Source organism: Lemur catta, chromosome 23 (genome assembly GCF_020740605.2).
Source record: "Lemur catta isolate mLemCat1 chromosome 23, mLemCat1.pri, whole genome shotgun sequence".
Classification (NCBI taxonomy): domain Eukaryota; kingdom Metazoa; phylum Chordata; class Mammalia; order Primates; family Lemuridae; genus Lemur; species Lemur catta.
The window spans coordinates 941,149-966,780 of record NC_059150.1 but is presented as its reverse complement, the minus strand read 5'-3'; the positions used below and the strand labels follow the sequence as shown (position 1 = coordinate 966,780).

Here is a 25,632-nt window from a genome sequence, read left to right as displayed (position 1 = left end):
AAAATGTCTTATTGTTTGCTCATGCTTGGTATCCTTATTTTCTTTTTTAAACGTTTTAAATATTTTTATTATATATGTTGTTTCAGGTAACTTTAATATCAAAAGCCTTTGAGGCAGGAGCAAAACAAAATTAATATTTTAATTCTGTTTCTGATGGGTTATAATCACAGCTGTTTAGATTTTCTATAGTAATTTTGAATAGCAAATTTATGTTTGGCAAGACCTGAGTTGAGTATTTCTTCTTCCAGAGGGTATTAGTATTTGCCTCTGTCCTGTGCCTGATATGAGATCTCTCTGGGATTACAAAATCAATTCCTAGGCTTTGTAGATAAAAATATAGATAAGTAGTTATTGCATTTACAGTAAATTTCTTAGTGAATTTATTTGTTGAGTCTTAAGTATACTCTACATTTAATTTGATCCTAACTTAGATGTATTCTGAAAGAAATGTGACACATGGCTTAATTTGGTTCTTTAATATTTTGTTTTATTGTATTTTCATTTTAAAGTTAATTTTAAAATATTTTTAGTAATTCTTAATGTAGCTTACAATATTTTCATCTTAGTAAACTTTGAGTCATTTTAATAGTTGGTATGATTCTACTCATAAATTTTAGCTTATTTCCAATTTATTGAAACTGTGTTATATCTAGGAGTGCCAAGAGTCTGTTGCACTTCAAACTACCTTTATGTCAAACAGGAAAAGCCTTTGCTAAGTTTGCATTTCTACACAGAATTATTTTTTTGGTGTAATATGAGCATTAAAAGTTATGAATAAAATGCAACTGTTTCATGAGAGGTTCAGTTAATTTTACATTTCTGAAGTTTCATGCTAAGGCTGTGCTTTTTTTAAAATGTTTTAGTTCAAAGAGTTAAATATAAGGAATATTGTGAATAAAAATACATGTCGTCTTTTTATTTAATCACATACTTGTAGGAAGAATTACTAAACACTGTCTCATGCTAAATTAAAACATGGCCTCTTGTCTTCCTTCCTCTTTAAGGGAATCGTAATAAAAGCTGTTGCTTTAGGATAGGATGCACATCTTAGCTGACTAAAAGGTGTATCAGGTTTTGAATGACAGATCATCTTTCTGCAAGCAAACTATTAACTTCTTTTTCCCCTGTGTTCTTATAAAAACTTGGTGTTTGCTTTTAATGATTGATATCTGAAAAACGTCAAAACATTGATTCTCAGTTGTAAGTTCCTTGTCATAGATTAATCAAAATTGAACATCTGTGGAACAGCATTTCTTTACCTTTTTTGTTGTTGATTTTTTTTTTTTTTTTAACTCTCACGAAGGGCCCTTGGGACAGATGGCCCCTCACTGTTGATGGTTCGATTACCATGATCACCCACAGCTTCAGAGGAGTGCGAAGAAAAGAAATTGCTTTCTTTGTCAAGGTGTTTTCAATTCAATTCTCACCCATTAGCCCTGTTTGGTTAAGTTTGGAATTACTCTATCAGGTGATTGATGAGAGTTTTCATTTTATTATAATAGGTCTTATTTAAAAGGAATGGAAGTAGTAAAATGATATATCTAACATGCTATGGATTATATAAGATTCTTTGAAGTTTCATTTTCATTACCTTAGTTAGAATTTGCTAATATATGAGCAAAAAGAGCTTCCTTATTTTGAGTTGTGATGCTAATTTTAGGTTATTCTGGGGAGAAACATTTGGAACGACTAGAATTATTCATTAAGTTGTTTCTATGGTTTGCATTTCAAAAGCACCAAAATTATTTTACAGTAGTAGAAGTAGTTTGATTTTCCAGATGACTCTTTAGAATGAAGATAATCACAATGGGATCATTACATTAGATTTTATTTCTACCACTGCTTATGTACATTTTTAGGATGGTGAACAAATGGACAAATTTCCAAATTTGCTTGCTTTTAAATGTGTATATTATGTAAAGCAACAAACAGAAGTGTGATCTCTATTTTTGCAACTGGTTATAAAGTAAAAGATCTTGAAATAATGTTTTCATTTGTATAAGGTTTTTGTGCATGTAAGTCAAACCTAACATGATTATATGAAGAATTATTTTAATTCCAAATTGAGAGGATATTGATTTTGAGTACTGTTAATATTCTTTTCAAGGTTTCTTCACATACAGATTTCCAAGTATTGTTCAGAGGAAGTCTGTAAGATTTACGCCATTGTTTTACAAAAAAAAATTAAATACTTGTTCTGCTGAAAATATCTTCTTGTAGATAATTAAGTGTGAATGTACTTTGAACTACTGTCCAGTGAATGACCATTAAAGTCAAAGATAACCAACCAGAGCAAACTGGGTTTACTTGTGTGATGCTGTACGTGCAGTGGCCTGTTTCAGAGAGGATGTCCTGCTAGAAGCCGGGATACCTGGATTCCAGTCTTGGCTTCGATAGTTACTAGCTCCAGACACGCAGGATGAAATATGACTTTCCTAAGTCCGAGCAGTAAAAAGTACCTTTAAGGTCCTTTCTCATTCAGAAAATGTTAAGATTCTATCCATATATAATGAACCTTTTTGTGAAAATACAAAATAAAGAAACAGAAGCCTTAAATTTTTTTACATTCACAGATATACTTTGCATTTACCCTTCTGTTGTTCAAATTGGAACTTAATTGCTTAAATTCTACAAAGCAAAGCATTCTAAGAAAGCGCAGCAAAAAATATTTCCTCACGTATCTGACATGGAAAGGTACAGACAGATGTCTGTCTTGTTTAGATATGGACTGTCAGTGTGTCTGTATGCGGTGTATATAGATAGAGGAAATGAATAGACAGTAGATCTTTATGTTCACACAACTAAAGTTCTCCATCAGTTATATAGGTCCAGTGTCATAAAACAGTCAATTTTGAAATAAAATTCTTTTCCTTGGGATATGGAAGTAGAATTATCCTATTAGTAGACTTATTAGCACAGAAAGGATTTTAAAAACATTTGGTAGTGTTTTTCTTTCTAAAAGTATTTCCTGCTCTGGTTGGTGTTTCTTCTTGGCCCTGTGAAGATCTACCTATTGTCAAATAAAAAAATATGTAATAAAGGGAATTTTAAATTATTTATCATGTTAGAATATTTATAATCAGGAAATATTAAATTCCTTAACGTGACACATAATGGTAATTGTTGTGAGAGATACATGATCTGTGCTATTAGCTCTAAGTGTGGTGCTTAGACGAGTAGTATCAGTATCACCTGGGAACTTACTAGAAATGCAGTTTCTCAGACCAGCCTCAGAAGTTCTGTGAGTAGGACTCAACAATGTGGATGTCTAGACATTTCTGTTGCACGCTGAAGTTTGAGAACTGCTGAAGTAGACCTTTAAAAAGATACTAAAATTCTGTATTATCATCTATGTTAGCTTTAAAATAATTTGTACACACATGTGATTATGTTTTATCAAGAATATTTGTAGTCTGAATTTAAGATTTTTTGGCAGTGAATTTGTTTTTATTTTCATTGTTGCTTGTAGTCTTAATGTTTGTAATGTGCAGTCTAATGTGGTGGTGGTATTGTTTTTTTGGTTGTATCAGCAAAGCTTTTTATTACTGCTTTGTCAGAATGAGTGATACTTTTCCATCAGTGCTGTAAATCTGTGTTTTGCTGGCGTACATGCCAAGGAAAAATGGCATGGTGTTGGTTTTCTGGCTCTCTGGCTTTGCCAAGGTCATTTGTGGCCCTAGATGATTGAGTGAGATACTTCCTTAAATCCTTTTTTGCAATCAGGCTGAATAAAAAATTACAATGATTAGTGGGTTTGAAAACTATTTTGACAGATGTAATAAAAATTATAATTTTAACTGTAGTTATTAAACTCCATGCTTTTCAGTCTTTTTCATATATTAGCACATGTAGAAAAGATAGTTACACAGGATACTTGAATAAGCAGCTGAGGCACTGTTCTTTTAAGATCAACTTAGAGAAGTGGAGAAGGAAATTGATTTGCTATGTTTCAATACCTGCATCTGATCACAGACAGAAAGCATTGTGTTATTCATAGGCAGAAGACCAGAACTTAAGCTGCCTAATTTCATAATTCTACTTATGCTTCCATTTATTTATTTCATCTTATTTCTCAAGCCTACAGTCTTCATATATATGTAAGACATCTTCAACTGAAAATATGCTGTTTTAAAATGTATTTGCCTGTTTGGTTTAACATAATATTAATAGATTTTATGGAAAAAAATAACTTGATTAGCTTTAGATAAGTAATTCATATCTATAACTAGTCCATTCAAATTCTCTTTCCATCACACATGACTGATGGAAACCTTAACCCTAACTGAATCCACCAATTATCTTTTCTGTCTAGGCTGTGGGATGATGAGGAGGAGGAAATCCCACTTGGTTGCCGTTAAATGCCAGGTTGGACCTGTACCTAAATTGCGTACTCAGCTTTCCTAAGACAGCTACTCACAACTCCTCAGCAGAAAGCTTTGCTTCAGAGAGCTTCCTACCAAACAAAAAAATTAGCAACTGTTACACAAGACTCTTATTTTTGTACCTCAACAGATTTACTTAGATTTATGGCTTTCTCTTCTCTTTTTCCTGTAACGGTGGCACATGTCCTCCAGCTTCTGTCGAAGGCTCGTGTCACTGTCTTGACCAGGATTCCAGCCCTGGCTGTGTTCTCGGGGATCTTAGGCTCTTTCTTTCTCTGTCGCTCTGCTAGCTCATCACTTCCTGTCAGCCTTTAAACATGTGCAAGTCTGTGCCCGTCTGAAATTAAAACACAACAAATCTGTCAAGCTTAACCTTTCTACCCACCTTTACTTTCTTCTGCTTTTTATAGCCTTTCTTAAATAAATTGCCTCCACACAGTCTATCTTTCTTCACACGCTTTCCATAATCTTAAATCTACATCCTTCTTCCTGCCTTTTAATTGAAGCCCATCTGACTGTGGCTGTATGTCTTTAAATACAGTTGCAGTTCTTCAGTTGTCGCTTTTCAATGTTTGCAGCATTTTTTGAGGATTTCTTTTAGATACACTCTGTTCCCTTGACTTCACGACACACACTCCAGCTGCGTTTGCCGTACCTTTCTGGTGGTTCTTCCTCACCTGGTTTGTGCCATGTCTGCTTCGGTGGCTTTCCTTGCCAATCCGGCTTCATCTCTTGACGTTGTCTCCCTCCCAATCTACATTCCAGATAGATTAGATTTTTTCAGTTTCTAAAATGTGTTCTGTTTTCTTTTAACCTCCAAGACTTCACACATGTTGGTTCTCCACTCAGTAGCATTTTCCCTTGCCCACTGTATGGCACAAATCATCATTTTCTTGTCTAACCTGAGTGTCAGTTTCCCTGTCCTTTCCTTCTGAAGTCCTGTAGTGGCTCTCTAAATAGGTTAGATCTCCTTATTATGTGCTCCTGCAGCATCCTATGCAGCTAGTACCATAAAATGCATTAAATATTACTGTGTTATATGTTTTGATGCTCCTCTTTTCTATGAGTGGTAAGGACTCTGCTTTGTTCACCATTGTATCCCTACAGGTGAAAGAACAAAAATCACACATTTTCTTTAATGATTTTTGCTCATTTCTGTTCAGAAGACCTCATTCCTTCATTAGTCATGTTTTTTGACGTTATTAAGCCAGTGACTCTTCAAGTTGAGTTGAAGAGTTTCTACCTGATAACCGTGCCTGAGACAAAGCTTTGAACAACTAGATTTCTTCCATGGGTGTCGTAGGTCAGTGCCCGGCAGGGACTTTTCCCGTTTCTTTAGTACCGCATAGCTTTTTCAGTGAAATAAATTGAACTTAAATGTGCCACAAAAATGTATAAATTATTGGAAATCATTTACAGTAAGCATTCTTTATATCTCAATTAAGAAAGCTCCAGGCCTCTGACATTAGCTAGCTCTATGGCTAAGACAAACTCCTCATTGTTTTGACTTTAATTTCCTCATACATAAAGTTCTGATTCTACAATGTAGGTAAATCAAGTACGGAAAGCTATAATCATGCAAAACACTAATGGTATACATTCTTCCTTTTCAAAAGTAGTCTCTGAATTGCAATTTTACAAATGTGTAATTTTAAAGATATTGTATATTTAATTCATCATTGAATCCTATAGAATTAAGTAAATATTATTCACTTATGAAAATTTGAAACTTATTCCTGGGTAATTTTGTACTCAAGTAGAATCACACTACTATTCTAAGTAATTTTTAATTTTTGTTCTTAATTTTTGTTTTTAATTAGAGGCCAGAAAATGTGAAATATCTGATTGGGAAAGAAAACAAAATACTGCTGAATTTATCTTACTTTACATTTTAAAAAAGCCTTAATGGGTTTGGAATCTTTGTAATGGTGGCACACAAATCATACTTTAAATATTCACCTTCCAAATTTACTGATTTAATAAAAATTTGTACATTTTTTACTACATTGTAACATTTCTTATTAAAATAAGAAATTAACTATATTTATGTCAAAATGACGTTATCCTTTTATTGTTACTTGGTTTCTAGATTGTTGGCAGCAAAGTTTTTTTTTAAAAAATTAAGATAGGGAGCTCTTGAATTCCTAGTAGACGTTAGCAAGCAGGAAACCCAGTGTGTATCAGTCGTCACGGGCAGCGATGATTCCCACCAGCGGTTCTCATCCTTTCACCCATAAAATCAGCATAAAATTGACCTAACATTGCCAGATCAGATCGAGTATCTGGAAAGTAATCCTCAGGGAACAGAAAATTCAGTCTTTGTGCATAAAGTTGTCGAATCGGATTATTTTTTTCAGAGCTCTTTTGTTTCTTCCTTTGCAGTACTTCTGAAAAGTTGCCACAAAGATGTGTCAGATGTGCTCTAAATCTAATCACATAGGCAGGAACCAAGTTAATCCATCTCAAAATATGGATGCACATGATTATAATAAAGTTTTGAGTGCTGAAGGATAAAATTCATTTAATGAAAAGAAAAAGGATATTTTCCACTTTGTGATGAAACCAGTAGATGCTATTTTCATGTACTTACTTGTTTTCCCTCTGTGGGAAAGCAGAGTATACAGAAAAAACTGGTGGAGTAAGAGATGAGGAAAAGCGAGACAGGAAAACACACTTAGGTAAATGCTGCAAACAGTACGGGCAGACGGTAAGGGCTGCACAGCAACGTGTAAGAAACTTGTCACAAACATTTTCTCAAATGAGAACTACGAAGTTGAGGTTGTTTAGAAGGGATGTTTGAAATATTCAGTGAAACTTCTTAATTCCATTGTTTATGAGAACATTATGCAACGTTTCTGCATGATGATTTGTTTACATGCCTATTAGTTATTGTATTAATTTATCGAGGTAATAACTTTTGTTTCATATTTGATGGAGATTCCATCATATACTTTTGTTTTATGAGATTTAGATCTTTAGCAGCTACCATTTTGGTAAAATTGCCACATATATATATATTTTTCCAACTGGGAACATAGTTATCCACAGGACATTAATGTTTGAGTATTTTAAGGTGATGAATAATGCATTTCACCTTTATTTTAGCAATGGAAACATTTTGTTTTACATGAGGACATAATCATTTAATATTACCATTACAAATTTCTAATACATTATTTTCATATAAGATGTTTTAAATTATTTATATTAACTTATATGGAAACTTTTTACTCCTTAATAGTAAAAAGTTTAATTATAGAAAGCATGCTTTTTTTCTTTTTAAGTTAAAATATTTGAAAAATATTCTGTTAAATAACACAAGAGAAACTAGTTCATGCTAAAAATGTTGCTAGACATTTATTGAGGCTTGGAATTAAAACTTTTGAAATTATACATCCTTAAATTATACTTCTTAAAAAGCAATATGGAGTAGTAGAAATAAGCTGTAGATTTCCATTGATTGAGTACCTGGAGTGTGGATCTTTGGTCCACCAGGGCCTTTTCCTTGGAGTGGAGTTCGAACCCTGTCATATAGGTCGTACTTGGTGTTTGTATGTTACCTTGGGCTTTCAAAGGTTTTTGTCAGAAGTAATTTATTGTTAAACACTATCTCCTTTTAGAGATATTCAAAGTATTCAGAAGTTTTTGACAAAATTAAAAAATAAGTGTATGACCAAAATATTTATTAGTGATTATTACAACTAAAACTTCACTTTATTATGCTACACAGAAGGGAAATATTTTGAGAAATAAAACGAAAAGCTGCTATGAACATTTATAAAGCAATATTGATTTATATGAATTACCAAATTACTAGATATATTAGAAAAATTTCTCTGAAATGTCCTGCAAATATCAACTGTATTTTAAATAAGCTGCCTTTATACCTGTCTGCCAACTCACCTATTACTGTGAAGTCTAGGATTCTTAAAGCCAATATGAAGCAAACATTATTAGAATTTTTATAAATTTTTATTGGGGATTTTAAATGGAAATTTAAGCTGTATATTTTAGTCTAGTCCCTGAGGGCTATAATGTATTTGATTACATGTTTACCACATTTAAAATTGTCTTTTCAAATTAAAACCAATATTTTTGTAAGCATAGTTAAAATTAAAGATTCTGAACTTTGAATTTTCAAGACATGTAAATAAAAAAGTGAGTTGCTGAAAGAAATACAGTAATGGTTTTTGATGACCTAAGTTATTAATTTCATTTATTCTATTCCAAAGGTTATTAAAGCCCTTAAAAGATCAACATATTTAACTTGATCAAGGAAAAGTGAACCTCATCAACTGTAAATGTTTCAAGAGAAATTTAAAAATTACTATTAAAGTAGCTTTGACAATTTTAAGAGTATTTAACCAGGACTGTTGCTTTAAATGTGTTCTTTTGCCTCTGTTTAAGGATGTGTGTCAATTATTTACAGATCCTGTGGTTTTGTGGAAATTCCCAGAGGACTTCGGAGACCAGGTTGGAACCACATAATTTTTTTTAAAAATTTAAAATTGGAGTATTAGAATTACTACTACTCTTGCTGATGCTGCAGCTGCTGCTACTACTCACACAAGTAGCTATAATTATTTCTTCTTGATCAACTGTGAGAAAAAAAGGGTGTATGTGCAAAACATATAGAAGAATTTTAAAATTACCAAGTAGATGGGTGATGAAGAAGCCCTTTATTGAAACTTTATAGGGACTGGATGTTTAAAGTTTCAACATATTTTTACATTCTTCTAATTTATCTATGGAATATATATCTGAAAACATTAAAAATTTCCCCATTAAAAAAACTTGACAATGCAAAATCTTTGTTGAATACACTTTCATTATTTTTGTTTACTTAGAAGTGTAACAGCTGTAAATAAGGGGATCAGTTCTGTTTGTCATAGTAATAGCTGAAATCATTTACATGTAGAATTTGAATTGTCAATATTTTCTTATTTTTATCTATAGCTTTACTTTCTTAAAGATATGGTATAGGAGACTGCTAGATAAATTAGGTGGCTCTTGCGGTATTCAATTGAGAGGTAAGATGGATCTGAAAGAGTTGGTTACATTAGGAATGGAGAAGAAGGTAAGTATAAGGAAGAAAAAAGAGATTGCATGAAAAAGTTTATTTTGTGGAGGCAAAGTAGAGTAATGAGAGGATAATGAGTTCGATTTTTATCACTTCAGGAAACGTTGAATAATCTTCCATGTGAATGATAAGAGGGGGCTTTAGGAATTTGAGAAGAATAGAGTGTGTTTTCTATCTGAGAAAATACTAGGCTATGAATATTCAAATTTGAGGAATGCCAGAGAGGTAAGAATTAACCTTTCATGTTGCAGGCAAAGGCATTAATCAGTACAGCAAGGAAGCCCAACAGAATCAAATGAAATTTAACAATTTTCATAGCTTCTTTTTATAGTCAGATATTATTAAACAAGACAAAAATCACATTGTGTTTTATTGTGTGCTCATGTTTGAGAACAAACTGACACTTTTAGACAGATCTCACAGGTCTGCAAGGTCAAAACCAATTTCATCATCACCATCATATTTATGTTATTTGTGTTAACATCCAATGAATTCATGATTGCTATTATCGAGTGAATCCACACCTCTTTAAAAAACTTATCAGGTTTAATTTCTCATATAATAAATTTTAATAGTTACACATAAACAGTGGCTCTTTCAGGGTCCTTAATAATTCAGAGGTTAAAAAAAAAAGTAAAAAAGCAAATTCTGAGAACTGCTGCTTTAGGGCAAAGCTATTCATTTTTTTTTTGAAAGCCAAAAACACATCCTTAGTTGTGTTTCTCTGCCACAGTTGCCCCTAGTGTAGTCTTTTTTTCTCTTCTAGCAAAAATAGCAACATTTTCATTTTTTTGTTTTTGTTAAACAGATAATTTAGATCCCCTAAAGCTGGCCCTTCCGCTGTGGGCTGCACCTCTTTGCTTTGGTGTGATGGACCCAAGGTTTCGCTTCTGACGATTTTAACAAGGTGCGAGTTGTTACAGGCACTTCCTAGGGTCCCTCCACTGCTCTGCTTCCCGCTGGGCAGGGACCCGAAAGAGGCCGACTGCTGTGTGGTGGTGGCAACTCACCCACTCACATGACACGTTGCTTTGCTCTCTTTGCTTTTCCTCGTGGTTATATTACCACACTCACCTTGGGATGCTGGGAAGGGTCCCCCGTGAACTATTTCTTGGGAGGGGATTAACTTAAACCTGCTGCCACAGGGCTGCCTTTATCCCGAGGAGGGCAAGCGGCAATATCTTATCACACTTTAGATGGGCGTCCTGTATCAATTCCAGGATACAGGCAATTTCTGTTCCAGGTGTAGGGCTCTGTTTACTTGCTGGGTTACCTTTGCTACAAAGGGGAGGGTCTGTTATCACTCTTGCAAGACGTGCAGGGCTCCGTGGTGTGTGCTCCTGAGTCCTGCTGGCAGTGGGGTATCTGTTGACCGCCTCTACCCAGCCTGAAAGGTCACTGCCAATACAAGCCCAGGCATCTGAGTGAAACTGCCAGTCACCGAAAGGGTGGATCCCCACATGCTGGGCTCCCCGTGTAGGGGTCACCTTTCTGTCCTGGGACCGCTCCCGCCCACAGAAACAGTTAGTTGTAAATGGTTAGTTCCAAATCCACCAAGACGTCATGCTCCCAGTGTGTATATTCACTGTGTACCTTACAAGAGGCCAAACCAAAGCTTGGGGTAGGAGACCAGTTTGTGAGAATTCTGCCTGCGTTTAGCTGTGCCATCCCAAATGTCAGAGCCCCAGTCCTTAGTTTTTAAGGGGCCCCAAATCTAGCCCTGGGGTATCAGGGCCCCGAGGAACGGATCACCTTCAGTGGCCTCCTCAGCTCTGCCAGTGGCCTGACTTCTTCTGGCCGTGCTGGCCACCTGCTTGGGCTCAGCTGTGGCCTGTGTCAAGGCCATTGTTTTGGTGGCACACTCAATATTCTCTCCTGCTGCCAGGAGACCCCTGTTCTTTCAAATGGCACTATGACCATGCACAATAGTAAAAGCATATTTAGAGTCTGTATAAATGTTTGCCTTTTTCCTCTCGATAACTGCAGCTCAGCTTCCTGGGCTCAGTCCCAGGTGGCAGTGCCGCTGCTGTGATCACCACGCATGTGGCCCCTCGTTGTCCCTGAAGCTGCTCCCGTCAGTGGAAAAGATCCCAGTCTTGCTCTGCGTGGGCTGACCTGACGGATTCATCCTGCTGGAACACACAGGCTCCAGGACCTCTGAACAGTCATGTCGTGAAGGCTCATTCTCTTTGGCTGGCAAAGGGTGGCAGCATTGGGAATAGACACAAGTCACAAGTAGCTGTTACTGTCTGTAGGCGAAGAGACCGTCAAGGCACAGTACTGGCCAGTGGCTGGGACGTGCCGCCGGCCATGGGATGCCTCTCAGCATCTGTGCTGAGACTGTAAGGCTCCTTCCTTGCTTCTTTCTGTACAAGGGCTTTGCTATCAGTCCAAAGTCTGGGATCCAGACGCCATTCCTAGGAACCCCAGAGAAGCCAATGCAAGTTTACAGATGTGTCCGACTGCTGGTTCTGCGAGTCCTCTGCTGAGCTTCTATCAGACAGAGCGGGAGCCGGTTTAAACCCAGGAGGCAGCACAGTGCCAGGACCCTGCCCGAGCACATTCAAGTGCCTCAGCCGTCTGCCTGCGCTGCCTCCCTGCTGCTTGTCCCCTCCCCACCACCTCTGTCCTGCCTGGCATGGCTGGTGCCGGGTCGGGGCTGTGGCAGGTGGGGAGGGGAAGGGCCCCCGCCAAGCAGACCACTTCTGTCCACGCAGGCTGGCACCAGCCGAATCCCCACTGTCAGGTCTTCCAGGGCTCCTGGGGGGATATTCAGAGGCAGGGGGCTCCGGCCCCTCCCTCGCCATCTGAGTCCTGCACCAAAAGAAAACATTTTCTCTGCTGGGGGCTGCTTGCTACTTTGGAGGCTTTTGCAACTTGTCAGCAATGTTCCTTTCAAGGTCCTTCTTCTTTAAAAAAGTCTGGGCAGCTTTTTCACTCGTTCCTTTGACAGTCTGAAAGGACCCTGCTGGTGGCTCTTGCACGTTCAAGCCCCCTGTCTGATATTGCGACAGATCGCCAGCCCCAGCTACAGGGTCCCTCTTTGCTGCTGGGAGACCATTCTGACCCCGAGTCGTCAGTTACTGGGCGTGGGACTAAGAGTTCAGGCGGGGCTTCCCGGCCCTCCCGAGAGGCCTCCCCCTTGCTGTGCGCCCCTGGGCTGCCTGGCCAGTCCCCCCTCCTGCCAGGTCCACCCCGGGCTGTGGCCCCGCCTGGCACCTCACCCTGGCCAGCAGTCGGGGTTCCAGCGGGGATGGGAGGACCTAATTTATCAAAAATTATGCACACACAGACTACTTTGTATACCATAAGCAGTGAGTTCATCTCAAGCAGAGAGCTCGAGACTCAACATTTTAAATCTGTATTGGCAGGTTGACCATTTGAGCTGTGAATTTTAAAAGAACCAGTAGTTCAGAATAAACCATGGACCATCAACCACTGCTTTTCCTCACACTCCATGCAAGTGGCATCTACAACCACACTTCCTCACACCCAGACAAGTGGTATCACAATAATCTCTAGACATAGGTGCAAAACCTCATCAGACAAAAACTCACAAACACACACAATATGGAGAATTGCCAACACAAACAAGGCCTGTCAATCCAATGGGAAGTTTCATTTAACGGCTGCTTCTCACACTCCAGCGTGTAGGTTGGATCATAATAACACTCTCTTCGTAGCTGTGAGTTAACCATTCAGCCGGATTTTCCCCAAGGGGCTTTGAGCTGGAGCTTCCCTGTGTTGCAGCCAAACTGGACAAACACAGACATCACAGGAAATCTCCAACACAAAATACCACTGCTGATGTGATGGGAACCACAGAACAAGAACTGAATTCTCAGTTGAGAATCAGCATCTCTTAGTCCAAAAGGGGGCAAACCAAGAATCAAATTCTCTCACACGAAGGACCCGACATCTCCCAATCCCCCCGGTTCCGTGGGATCCGCAAAGGAGCTTAGTCCAAACCAGGCTCCCTAGTTCCACTCAACCTCTTGACCTCCAACCCCAAATGGGAGCCTCAAACAAATCTCACAGGGAGGTCTGAAGCACCCCCCCCCCCAATGCGGGTGGAAGCAGGTCTCGGCGTCCTGGGGAACTTGACTTACAAATGGCTGGGGCTGTTGCAAGGCTTCAGATGTGTGTCCTTTTCCTCAGCTCAGTCCAGGCTGCGGGGAGCTGCCTCTGCTTCAGGGGGACAGAGAAGGGGGTTCCCCAGAGCTAGAACAGGCTCTGGGGCATCCCTTGCTCGCTCTCCTTGAAAAGAAGTTGCTCCTATCTGCGAAGACGCATGGCTTTGGCCCGGGCCTGCTCCCTGCTTCTCCCAGCCATTGTGGGGGCTGTTCCACTGAGCCACCAGTGGGGCCCACCCAGGGATGCCAACTTCTGTTACTGAAAGTTCGGCGCTTGTCCCCAAGGCCACATCAGAAGAATGAGGACAAGTGGTTTGAGGAGAGGAAAGAGAAGTTTACTAGTTTGCTGGCAGATGTGAGGAGGTTGGCAGACTCCCGTCTCAAAGTACCAGTGTCCTGTCTGGTGTAGTGTTTAAACACACAAAGTAATTATAACTTTTAACCTAAGTAACCAAGAGTTGATAGGGAAAAAACACGCCACCACCACCTGAAGAATAGATGATTGAGAACTTTCAGTCATGAACAAGCATTTTAAGCAGAGCTCGTGAACGCTGATAATACAACCCTTCCACAGCTGCATTTATCTTTTACATCTTTGTAACATAGGAAAAATTAACCCATTATTTTATAGCATACAAAAATAAGAAAAAGTACACGGAGTTAAATTATGTTGAGTAATCAGTGCTTTAGCATTCTATTTTAGGAATTATCCATTAACTAAGTCAATTTAATATCAGTTCAACATTTTGGTTACCTAAAGATTTTGGAAATTACATTCAAGCAGATATACTACAAAATATAATTATTGACATAAAATTTACCAGAATAATGATTAAGTTTAGTTGAATAGAGATTTACATTTTCGATAACCTAAAACAAATGTCATGTTAGCTTATTTGTTCAGTAGCCTATAAAAATTTGGGGAAAAACAAACCCAAGTAGGATAAAATATATGCTTGTACTATCCTTAACATTGCTAAATAAGAGAAGACACAGTTATTTTTATCAAACAATTATAATACTTGATGAGTTTATTGAACATTTACCTTAATATGAATTCTTTAAGCATTATTTACTATATGTTTATATTTGAAAAAGATCTTTGCAAATCTAGCTCATTTGAAATATTAGAAGTTCAATTTCCTTATTTTATAGGACTTTTAGGAATATTTCATTTACATACATATTTCTTTAAAAGTCAACCATATAAAGTAAGGTAAGTGAACGTGATACTCTATTGTATTGGAAAGAAGGATGAAATTATTTCACGATTTGAAGTTGAGGTAGATCGATAACTAGAGACTTTTAGAATGTTATTTATTGCATTTAATTGAAGACTTACATGATTTCTTTCATGATACAGATTTGAGTTTGAATCCCAACCCTGTCAGTTATGTGGTTTTTGCCATCAGAAAAGTATCCCCTGCTATGAGTGACATGATAGCTACTTTACGGGATTTGCCGGAGAAGTTGGGGTCTGTGGGAAGCGCCGGGGTCCGCATTCAGCAGATGGAAGGGCGTGGTCAAACTTCCTTCACACACTATCCCTGTCTTTTCTTAGGTCTTGTTTCTTCTTTTGTGGCATTTCTGTTTTTACTTCCCTTTTCCATTTTGTTTCTTATTTCGTGTGGTCTAGTTTACTTTTTTTTTGACTTTTTAAATTTTTATAAAAATTTTCTAGTTTTAGTAGTATTTTTTATTTCAGAATATTATGGAAGACATAGGTGTTTTGGTTACATGGACTGCTTCTATACTGCTTGAGTCAAAGTTATAAGTGTGCCCATCACCCAGATGGTGTACATTGTATCTGTTAGGTGTGATTTCAGCCATCCTCTCCGTGCCTCTCCCACCTGTGTGATTTCCATTCGGTTGTACTTCCACCTGTGCACATGAGTGCTGGTTGGTTAGTTCCAATTTAATAGTGAGTACATGCGTTGTTTGTTTTCCATTTTCATGATACTTTTAGGAGACGGGTCTCCAGTTCCATCCAGATTGGTGCAAGAAGTAATAATTCATTTTTCTTTTATGACTGAGCAGTACTCCATGGTATGCATATACCACATTTTATTAATCTACTCATGTATTGATGGGCACTTGGGTTGGTTCCACATCCTTGCGATTGTGAACTGTGCTGCAACAAACATTCTAGTGCAAGTGTCTTTTTGATAAAATGACTGTTTTTCCTTCATGTAAATACCCAGTCGTGGGATTGCTGGATCAAATGGTAGTTCTCCTTTTAGTTCTCTGAGGAATCTCCGTACTGTTTTCCATAGAAGTTGCACAAGTTTGCAGTCCCACCAACAGTATAGAAGTCTTCCTTTCTCTCCACGTCAGCATCTATTGTTTTGGGACTTTTTGGCAAAAGTCATCCTCCCTGGGGTTAGGTGATATCTCATTGTGGTTTTGATTTGCATTTCTCTGATGATTAGTGATACTGAGCATTTTTTCATATGTTTATTGGCCATTAGTCTTCTTCTGAAAAGTTTCTGTTCATATCTTTTGCGCTTCCCCCGCCCCTTTTTTGTTTTGAGACAGTCTCACTCTGTCACCCAGGGTAGAGTGCCCTGGTGTCAACCTAACTCACAGCAACCTCAAACTCCTGGGCTCATTGCAATCCTGCTGCCTCAGCCTCCTGAGTATCTGGGACTACAGGCATGCACCACCATGCCCGGCTAATTTTTTCTATATATTTTTAGTTGTCCGGCTAATTTCTTTCTATTTTTAGTAGAGACGGGGTGTCGCTCTGGTCAGGCTGGTCTCGAACTCCTGAGCTCAAACGATCCCACCCACCTCGGCCTCCCAGAGTGCTAGGATTACAGGCGGTGAGCCACTGCAGCACCCGGCCTTTGCCCCCTTTTAATGGGGTTGTTTACTTTTTTTCTTTCTGATTTGCTTGAGTTATTTGTAGATTCTGCTTATTAGCCCTTTATCGGATGTGTAGCATGCGTATATTTTCTTCCATTCTGTAGGTTGTCTGTTTACTCTGTTGATTGTTTCCTTGGCTGTGCAAAAGCCTTTTAACTTTAGTCAAGTCCCATTTATTTATTTTTTTTGTTGGTGTGATTGCCCTTGTGGTCTTCTTTATAAATTCTTTGTGTAGGCCAATATCTAGAATAGTTTTTCCAACATTTTCTTCTAGAATTCTTACGGTTTCATGTCTTAGGTTGAAGCCTGTTATCTTTCTTGAATCAATTTTTGTGAGTGCAGAGCGATACAGATCCTGTTCTTAAATCTCAGTTTGAAAATTAATTCTTCTTTGAAGGTTTTCCTGAGCCTCCAAGGCAACTTCTCTGTACTTCCCGTAGCCTCTTATAGACACCTCTGCATTCTGTTGTTATAGTTCCTTTTTTTTTTTTCTTTTTTGCTGCATGAATGTTTCTTGAAGGAAAAGAGACAGAATCTTCTCATTTTTCAGTCTCCACGTCTAGTAGAGTGGCTGGCATGTGGAAAGATCTGAATAAATGGCTTTCGCGTAGCTAATTGAATGAGTCATAGGTCGTAGGAAGTTGAATTAAACTCATGATGAGTTATCTTAATTTTCTTGGAAAAATAGGAGGAAAGGTAATGTACTAAGAGGGGTGGATTTAAGATTGGTGGGCCACCTTAGATTTAGAAAGATTTAAAACTGGTGTTAGACACATACAATTAGGGATTCATCAAAGCATGAATGGAAAGAAGTGGCTTAGCAGAGGGGCTGGGCCTCATGAAGGTTTAGTGAGTCCCTGACTGACTGTTCATGGCAAGTACCTGACTTGAGTGTTGTTCTCCCACCCCTCATTTCTGTATAAGGTAAAAAAAAATAAATGAATAAATTTTAATATATATCGGCAACCTAGTATGTGCTCATGCTGGGTGATAAAAATGCATTTAGAAATGCTTTAGAAAAGTGCGTATGTCACATGATTATTTTTAATGCCAACAATAATAATTCTATTAAGCAAATCTTGGTAGAAATTATCTGGAAACAGCTTGAACTGCAATTCTAAGAGTGAATAGTAGTAAAAAATTATGTATCATACTGTAATAGCTCAGCATTTTTAATTTTACCCATCAGCTGTATTTTTATAGGCCTTTTATAACTGCAGACAGCCATTTAGTTAGCTGATACTGAACCCAAAATGCTCTCAGCACTGTTCACAATTTTCTTTTTATGTTCAGCAGTGTCTAATGGTTGGTCTGCGTGGTTTAGAAAGAATGCCTTTTTTTAATTTAAAAAATGTTTACACATTCATATTTTTAAAAAACATTTTTTTCTTTATTAATTTAAAAGGGATTTGATGAGAATGATTAAAGTTTTTCATGATTGGAAATTGAAGTACATTGATACCTGGGCATCTTATAATTTTGCTTCTTGCATCAGTCATGTGGAAGATTTACATTATTCAGAAATAATTTATTAAATTCTAATACTTTCAAAATATTTGAATGATTGTGGATTTCTAAAAGACTGGATTTTTTTTCCTTGTTTGGGCTTTATTCTGTCCTTTTTAACTACCAATTGATTACATCAGACACAGAAAAAAAGAATTTAATTGCCTTCTATATTAGCTATTGTTTTTCTAAATGGAAAAAATGAAATGTCTTGAACAATTTTTTCATGTGTGACAGTAAATTTTTACCTCACTACCCCCATGAGTATATATATTATATATGAACACACATTTCTGAGGTAAATTGATTTCTTATTTTCTAACGAAATACAATTTTGTAAAGAGAGATGATAGGCAAATATAAGAGAATTATAATTATATCATTATTTCTTTTGTTTCATATTGCAAAAATTTTATCAGTGATCTATTTTACTTACCCTAAAATATCAATTGTTTCTTGTTATCTGGTGTATTCTTATGACTAAAAAGAAGAGTCAGACTGAAACACTGTAAGGGACAAGATTATGGGAAAGTATGTGAAAATACATCTAAGATCGTCATCATAATTATATCTTTCTGTCCATCTTTATGTAGACTATTAATAGATTTTTTTCTTTTGCAGGTACAGTGTTAGGAATCTCAAGGCAAAACATGATCATATTTTTATTTTACCTGCATGCATTTTTTATATTTTCTACTGTTAATTTTAAAATTTTACTGCAAACAGGGAAACTAATTTGGAAAAACATAGTTACTTTAGAAATTTTGCTTTATAGCCGAGGTATTTGCTGGACAACAGAACTGTGTGATCTAGCAAACTCCTATTGAAAAGAATATTTCTGCATACATTTTAGGTAATAAAATTATATTTGAAAACCCCTATATAATGAACTTCATTTTCTGTTGAAGGGTGAAAAGATTTTACTTTAATGTGTTCTTAGAGGTGAGGTTTTTATATGTATTTTTATGGCAGTGAAAATATTATGTTTTAACTAATAGATGATTCAGGCCAAACCTGGAATGTCTTTAATTACTTAGCAGCCTGTAGAAATTAAATAATAATAGATGATGCAGATTGAAAGAAATGTGTTTTCACAAAAGCTTATTCTTTATTTAGCAGTAAACATTTGGCAAAAGTAAAATTGGAATTTGGTACTATAAAGGGTTCTGAGTCTTTGAGAGAAACAGTGGAGAAATCATTTTTTGCAAGGTGACAAATTAGAAGCAATTCTTCCAAAATTATGAGGAAAAAAAGTATATGATGACATCTAAGTCACTGCCAGTTCAAAACTTTACATTTCAAAGTTTTCTTTATCCTTAGATTAGAAAGAAGTTAAAATTACTTAACTATGAAACAAAGGATGGAAATGGTAACATTTTAAAATGTTACTTGGTAGAAGATAAAGTCTTTTCAAAATTGGCATAAATTCATTATTAAGTCACATGGAATATATTACTTTGAAATAATTTTGTGTACTTTAACTGCATACTGTTTAAAAAATGACTTTTAGAGATTTTTTTTAAAGGAATAGGTAGGGCTTGTGGGTGCAAAATGAACACCTATCCATGGATTGCCACCTCACCTTTCTGTTTGGTGATTTCTGTTTTTCCCTCCCCCTTTCATACATTATTAATAGATAAGCGCTTTAAAGGAAGAATTGCCAGGTTGCTCATTAATGTTTAAAATTTAAGCCTGAAGTACAATTGGGGAGAAGTGGATATGAAGGCACTTCACTATTAAAATTTTTAAGTTTAAAAAATATTACGTATTAGCTGAAAATATTGAACTTGATCAACATATGGTACCAGCGAGCCTCATCCCCACCCGTTCTTTTGTTATCTTGTTATTGTTATAAGGCTTAATGACAGTTGTAAGCCATAGTTCTGGGTGTGGGGGTTAGTCCACCCTGGGGAGAAGAGGAGGAAACAGCAGTGTGGATTATGGAAATATGGATTGATCTAAAAAGAGACCTCTTGTGAAAGAATGGGGCTCAAAGAAAAGCTGGGACAAACTGATGAAAAGATGGTGGAATATGATGAGAAAATGATCATTTGAAATCTTTTCTTTCATTCCCAGCTGCTGTGTTTTGGAGAAAAGGAATGCATTTGTATATTAAGAGAGAGCTAAAAGAGTCCAGATGAATAGTATTACTTATTAGATATATTTGTATTTTGATTCAGATAAATTATGTGCATTTTAATAATAGACTTTGCATATGTTAGATGTTTAAATCTTAAAGATGTGATGTTAGGTATGATATTTCATAGAAATGTTTTAAGTGTATAGTATTTGCCTAATATTTGGCCTTTTTAAAATAGACTTACTTTCAAAAATTTAACTTCATGGTGGTTATATTTAAGTATTTTAAGTAATAGTGATGGTGAATATTTTATGTAAAATATGAGTTATTTTCTGTTACTTTTATAACTTAATTATTCAAATACACAGATACATGTTTATCCATATGTATTTTTCTAGATTAGTGATACTATTGCAGCTTATCTTGGTGAGTTAGTGCTAATTGGTAACACAGAGCTTTATCCTTCGCCTGTCTGACCGGATAAGACAACAATGCAGTCTAGTGGTCATTCTTGTTAAATGCAGACACAGGGTCCATGTGGTTTTAAGTAGTTTCTGATGTGCTAATAAAAAGAAAGGTTGTTCCCTGATTCTAAAGTACAGAAAAATTTAGACTAGGAGAAAGTTAGCATGAAAGTATAAAAATAAGGCATTTGGGAGGAGGATCATAATTTGAGGGAGGATGTTTTCAGTTCCGGATATGACAGGTATTCAAGTAGGAATGTCTGCTCTGAGTAGTAGGAAACCTCTGACTGGAGTTTAAAAGAGGATGATGATGTGGAATTTACCAGTGTAAATGAACTTACCATGGTTTTTAGGGAGAGAGAAGAATCTCAGAGAACATTTGTTTTTATAAACGCCAGCCTATATCTTTAAATCCATAATGAGAAATGTAATTTGGTAACCATACTCTGTGGCCTTATAACTATTTTGGCTTGTAAGAGGTGGACAGTATATCTAACTGCCTCCTTTAGATCTAGCTAGCTGGGATCATGTAATATGTTTTGTATTGCAAATTGCAATAGTCTGAAATTTTTATATTGTCCATGAAGTTAAAACAGGAAAAAATTGTGCCTTGATTATTTACAGGATGTGGAACATGAATGAGGAAAAGTAACGTCAAATAACTGCAAATTAAGAGCCTTATGGTATGGAAGAAGTAACAAAATAGGAAATTAAGCACAAGAGCTTGTTCAAGTAACCACTGATGTGATGTGGGGTGCATGGAGCTCCATGTTGAGGCTGTCGGGGTAGTTGGGCCAGATTATGAAGAGCTTTACGTACTGTGCTATGTTCTTTGCCATCAGCCTATAGAGAATAACCATAAATGGTATACAGTAAGGGGGTGTCCAAATCACGTCTATATTTTAGGAAGGTAACCTTAGGTACGTTGCTTTGGAGAGGAGAAAAGGAGCTTGAGACATGGAGACCAGTTAGAAGGCCATGGTAGTTGTTGAAGAGAACTGTTGAGAGCCTGAACTGGGGAAAGGTCAAAAAGAAAGTGTGAAAGGGAATGAATTTGAGATCTTTTGTCTTTTTTTTTTAATTGTGAAGGAGCAGATACCTGAGATCTATCCTCTTAACAAATTTCTAAGTGTACGGTACAGTATTAACTGTAAACGCAACATTGTACAGCAGATCTCTAACTTTCTTGCATGACTGAGCTTTATGCCTGTCGAACAGCAGCTCCTCCTGTCCCTCCCCCAGGCCCTGGCAACCACCGTGCTACTCTCTGCTTCTGGGAGTTCCGCTCTTGTAGGTACGTAAGTGGAATCATGCAGTGTTTGTCTGAGACTGCCTTGTTTCACGTATCATAGTGTCCTCAGGACGCATTCCCATTGTCACATACGGCAGGATTTCCTTCTTTTTAAAGGCCAAATGATATTCCGTTGTATGTTTATAACAGATTTTCTTTATCCATTCATCTATTGACCTGTATCTATGAAGAGAACTTTAAGAAAGAGAAGAGTAAAGGATGACTGAAATTTCTAGCTTAGAAAATTAGGTAAATGGTGAAGCTGTTAAATTTTCTGATACTTATTAATTATATTGCTATATAGATCTTTATTTTTTTCCCAAAATACTACGGAAGTTTTTGTTACATGTGTGTTTTTGTTACATGGGTCAGTTCTATAATACTGAAACTAGGGTTTTAGTGTGTCTGTCACCAGAATAGTGTTCATTATAACCAATAGGTAAGTTTTTGTCCCTTACCCCTCCCACCTTCTCCCCTGCTTGGTTTCCAGCGTCTTTTCATTTACACCTCTTTGTACCGATCATTTAGCTGCCGCCGTATTAGTGAGAACATTTAGTTTTTGTTTTTCCAGTCTTCAGATACCTTACGTAGGATGATGGTCTCCAGTTCCATCCAAGTTGCTGCAAATGACATTATTTCATTCCTTTTTATGGCTGAGTAGTACTCCGTGGTATATAGATAGATGACATTTTCTTTATCCACTCATCAGTTGATGGACACGTAGGTTGATTCCATATCTTTGCAATTGTGAATTGTACTGTGATAGTCATATATATATATATCTTAATTTTGTACTTACCTCTGCATTCCTGCTGCAGCTGTGTTACTTCAGGGTGACGCCATTCACCTCACTGGTTGGCATTAATCGGAACCTTCTATGTGATCTCCCAGCTTTCAGTCTTGCCCCTTTTTAATCCATTCTACACACTATACCCAGAGTGATCTTGCCAAAATTGAGTCCAATCATGTCCCTCCCTTGCTTTAAACCTTTCAGAACTTCTCTGTTTCTCTTAGGTACAGTGACCATGTGATTTATTGTCCAAGCTGATATATATATATATATATATATATATATATATATATATATATGTATTTATTTATTTATTTTGAGACGAGTGTCACTCTGTTGCCCGGGCTAGAGTGAGTGCCGTGGCGTAAGCCCAGCTCACAGCAACCTCAAACTCCTGGACTCAGGCAATCCTGCCTCAGCCTCCCGAGTAGCTGGGACTACAGGCATGCACCACCATGCCCGGCTAATTTTTTCTATATATTTTTAGTTGTCCAGATAATTTATTTCTGTTTTTAATAGAGACAAGGTCTCGCTCTTGCTCAGGTTGGTCTTGAACTCCTGGCCTCAAGCAGTTCTCCTGCCTTGCCCTGGCCTCCCAGAGTGCTGGGATTATAGGTGTGAGCCACCGTGCCTGGCCTTTTGTCTTTTTTTCTCTAATAATGTAATTTTATTTATTTGGTTTTATTTTTAATAAAACACATACTAATTGTACATATTTATGGGGTTGCATACATCTGTTTCCTAATGATCTAATGTTAATTCTTTCTAGTTCTGAAAATCAGAAATCAGGTCTTGTTTATTCTCCACAGTATATAGCAGTGGGTTGAAAACATGGTAGCTGATCAATGGAGTGATGTAAAATCTGTTTCTTTCTAAAACTTGAAACGTTTTCCTGCTTATCTTAATTCTGCTGTATCTTGATTTAAATGATTGATATTCATTTTTAAATACATCAGTACAAACAAATGTAAATAAATATTATGGGCAGTGTTTTAGTACATATTTCCTTTGATCTAAAAACATGTTACCTGTTAAAATAGGAGTGAGTGAGGCAAGAGTAGATCTTAGTCTCGAGAGAATGGGAGGTTATGTGGTTATTAGGGAAAAAGAAAGGACGTCTTCCTACATGGCTTTTTTCTTAGATAGAGTTGGTTAATTTCTGTTTAAATCCTTGCTTAAAAACTAGTGTTAACCTAAGGATAAAAATTTGAATGCAGTTTGTGATAGAATTTTTGAAAAAAAAAAACCTCTCAAAACTCATTTGCTTATATATACATTTTTATGCTTTTTAAATGGTTTGTTTTTATCTTAAATTAATGAGAGTAAATAAATGTATTATGCCATTTACTTGCCAAGACCACCACCTATTTGTTGTAAATGCATATGACATATAAATATATAACAAATATATAATGTAAATAAGCATTATGTATTTGTTGTGTATTTTGTGTGTGTATGTGTATATATACATACACATAAATGAATGTTAGTTGTACCTTGGTATCTATGTGGGGGGTGGTTCCTATAATACCTAACAACATGTAAAAATGCTATGTAAATAATTGTTGTGTTGTATTGGTGTATTTATATTTTTTTGTTTTTTTTTTCCCCCAAATATTTCCAATCCACAGTTGGTTGCCTGTGGATATAGAACCTGCAGATTTTTTTTTTTTTTTTGGTAATGTCACTCCGCACGGCCTGCAGTGGAGGCTTTCTCACTGATGTTTGATCAGACCAAAGTGATTTGTAGACTGCAGAGGTCTTGTTACTGGCCTAAGACTGAAATACATAGAACCCAAATTTTTGAAATGTATATTTCACAGTACAATTCTTTTTATATGAGAAAGTACTTGCTTCATGGTAGTTATTTAAATCTTCTAATAGTAAAACTTTATTTTAAATTTTTTTTTTTTTTGAGACAGAGTGTTGTTTTGTTGCCCGGGCTAGAGTGAGTGCCATGGCGTCAGCCTAGCTCACAGCAACCTCAAACTCCTGGGCTCAAGCGATCCTCCTGCCTCAGCCTCCCGAGCAGCTGGGACTACAGGCATGCGACACCATGCCCGGCTCATTTTGTTCTCTCTATATATTTTAGTTGTCCATATAATTTCTTTCTATTTTTAGTAGAGACGGGGTCTTGCTCTTGCTCAGGCTGGTCTCGAACTCCTGAGCTCAAGCGATCCACCTGCCTCGGCCTCCCAAGTGCTAGGATTACAGGCGTGAGCCACCGCGCCCGGCCTATTTTAAATTTTTGATAGTGGAAAATAACTTGATCAGAGTTAACAGTCTAAACAGTTGTATGTAGAAGTCACAGACTTACAGTGTTTTCCCTAATTTAAGGAGGGAGGGGTAAAAGAAATTTGTTTCTAACTGAAACAATATGTAAAAGTAAAATCCAAAAGAAAATTCCTACATTGGGCTCATTTATCCTGACAGTTACCTCTTGGCTGTAAGTTTAAGATTTTTATTTTATTTTTTAATTTTAATTTAATTTTAATTTAATTAATTAATTTATTTTTTTTGGAGACAGGGTCTCACTATGTTGCTTAGGCTGGGCTTGAACTCCTGGGCTGAAGCAATTCTCCCTCCTCAGCCTTCTGAGTAGCTGGGACTACAGGTGCATGCCACCGTATCCGGCTTAAGTTTAAAACAGATTTTCTAAGTTGTAAACACTGCTTAGAAAGAGCAAGAATATAATATTTAGAGAGGCTGTCTCTGTGATTTGTCATATAAATGTAATTCCCCCTTTAATAAAATGTATCTTGATGTAATGAAACTGTTAATGTAGCTGTGTTTCCTTTGAAAATTTAAAATATTTGGCAGTGTCTCTGCGAGTTTGCTCTGGTTCCTTGGAGCATCTCGGTGCACAGTTTGGGAGTCTTAGTTCTGTGCTTTGCACCCTGCTCATGGCTCAGTTGGCTCCGTCAGTGTTTCTTTTAAGAAAAAAAAGTTTATTACTCCCTTGTGTATAAAGCACAAGTAGATTGAATGAATACATTGTATTAATTCTTATTTATTTCAGGAGATACTATTAAAAATGAAGT

General features: G+C 36.8%; 1 protein-coding gene across 3 annotated transcripts in view; it reads left to right on the top strand.

The window, feature by feature from the left end:
- Positions 1 to 25,632, top strand: part of DENND1B (DENN domain containing 1B) — a 232,323-nt gene that overhangs the window by 92,310 nt on the left and 114,381 nt on the right. For all 3 annotated transcript variants that reach the window (XM_045536506.1, XM_045536504.1, XM_045536505.1), the window contains exon 3: positions 8,812 to 8,855. Coding sequence is in view for 2 of the 3 variants with exons in the window: in XM_045536504.1 (XP_045392460.1) it covers positions 8,812 to 8,855 (44 nt within the window). In the remaining variant the exon portion in view is untranslated. The remainder of the gene's footprint in view (positions 1 to 8,811; positions 8,856 to 25,632) is intronic.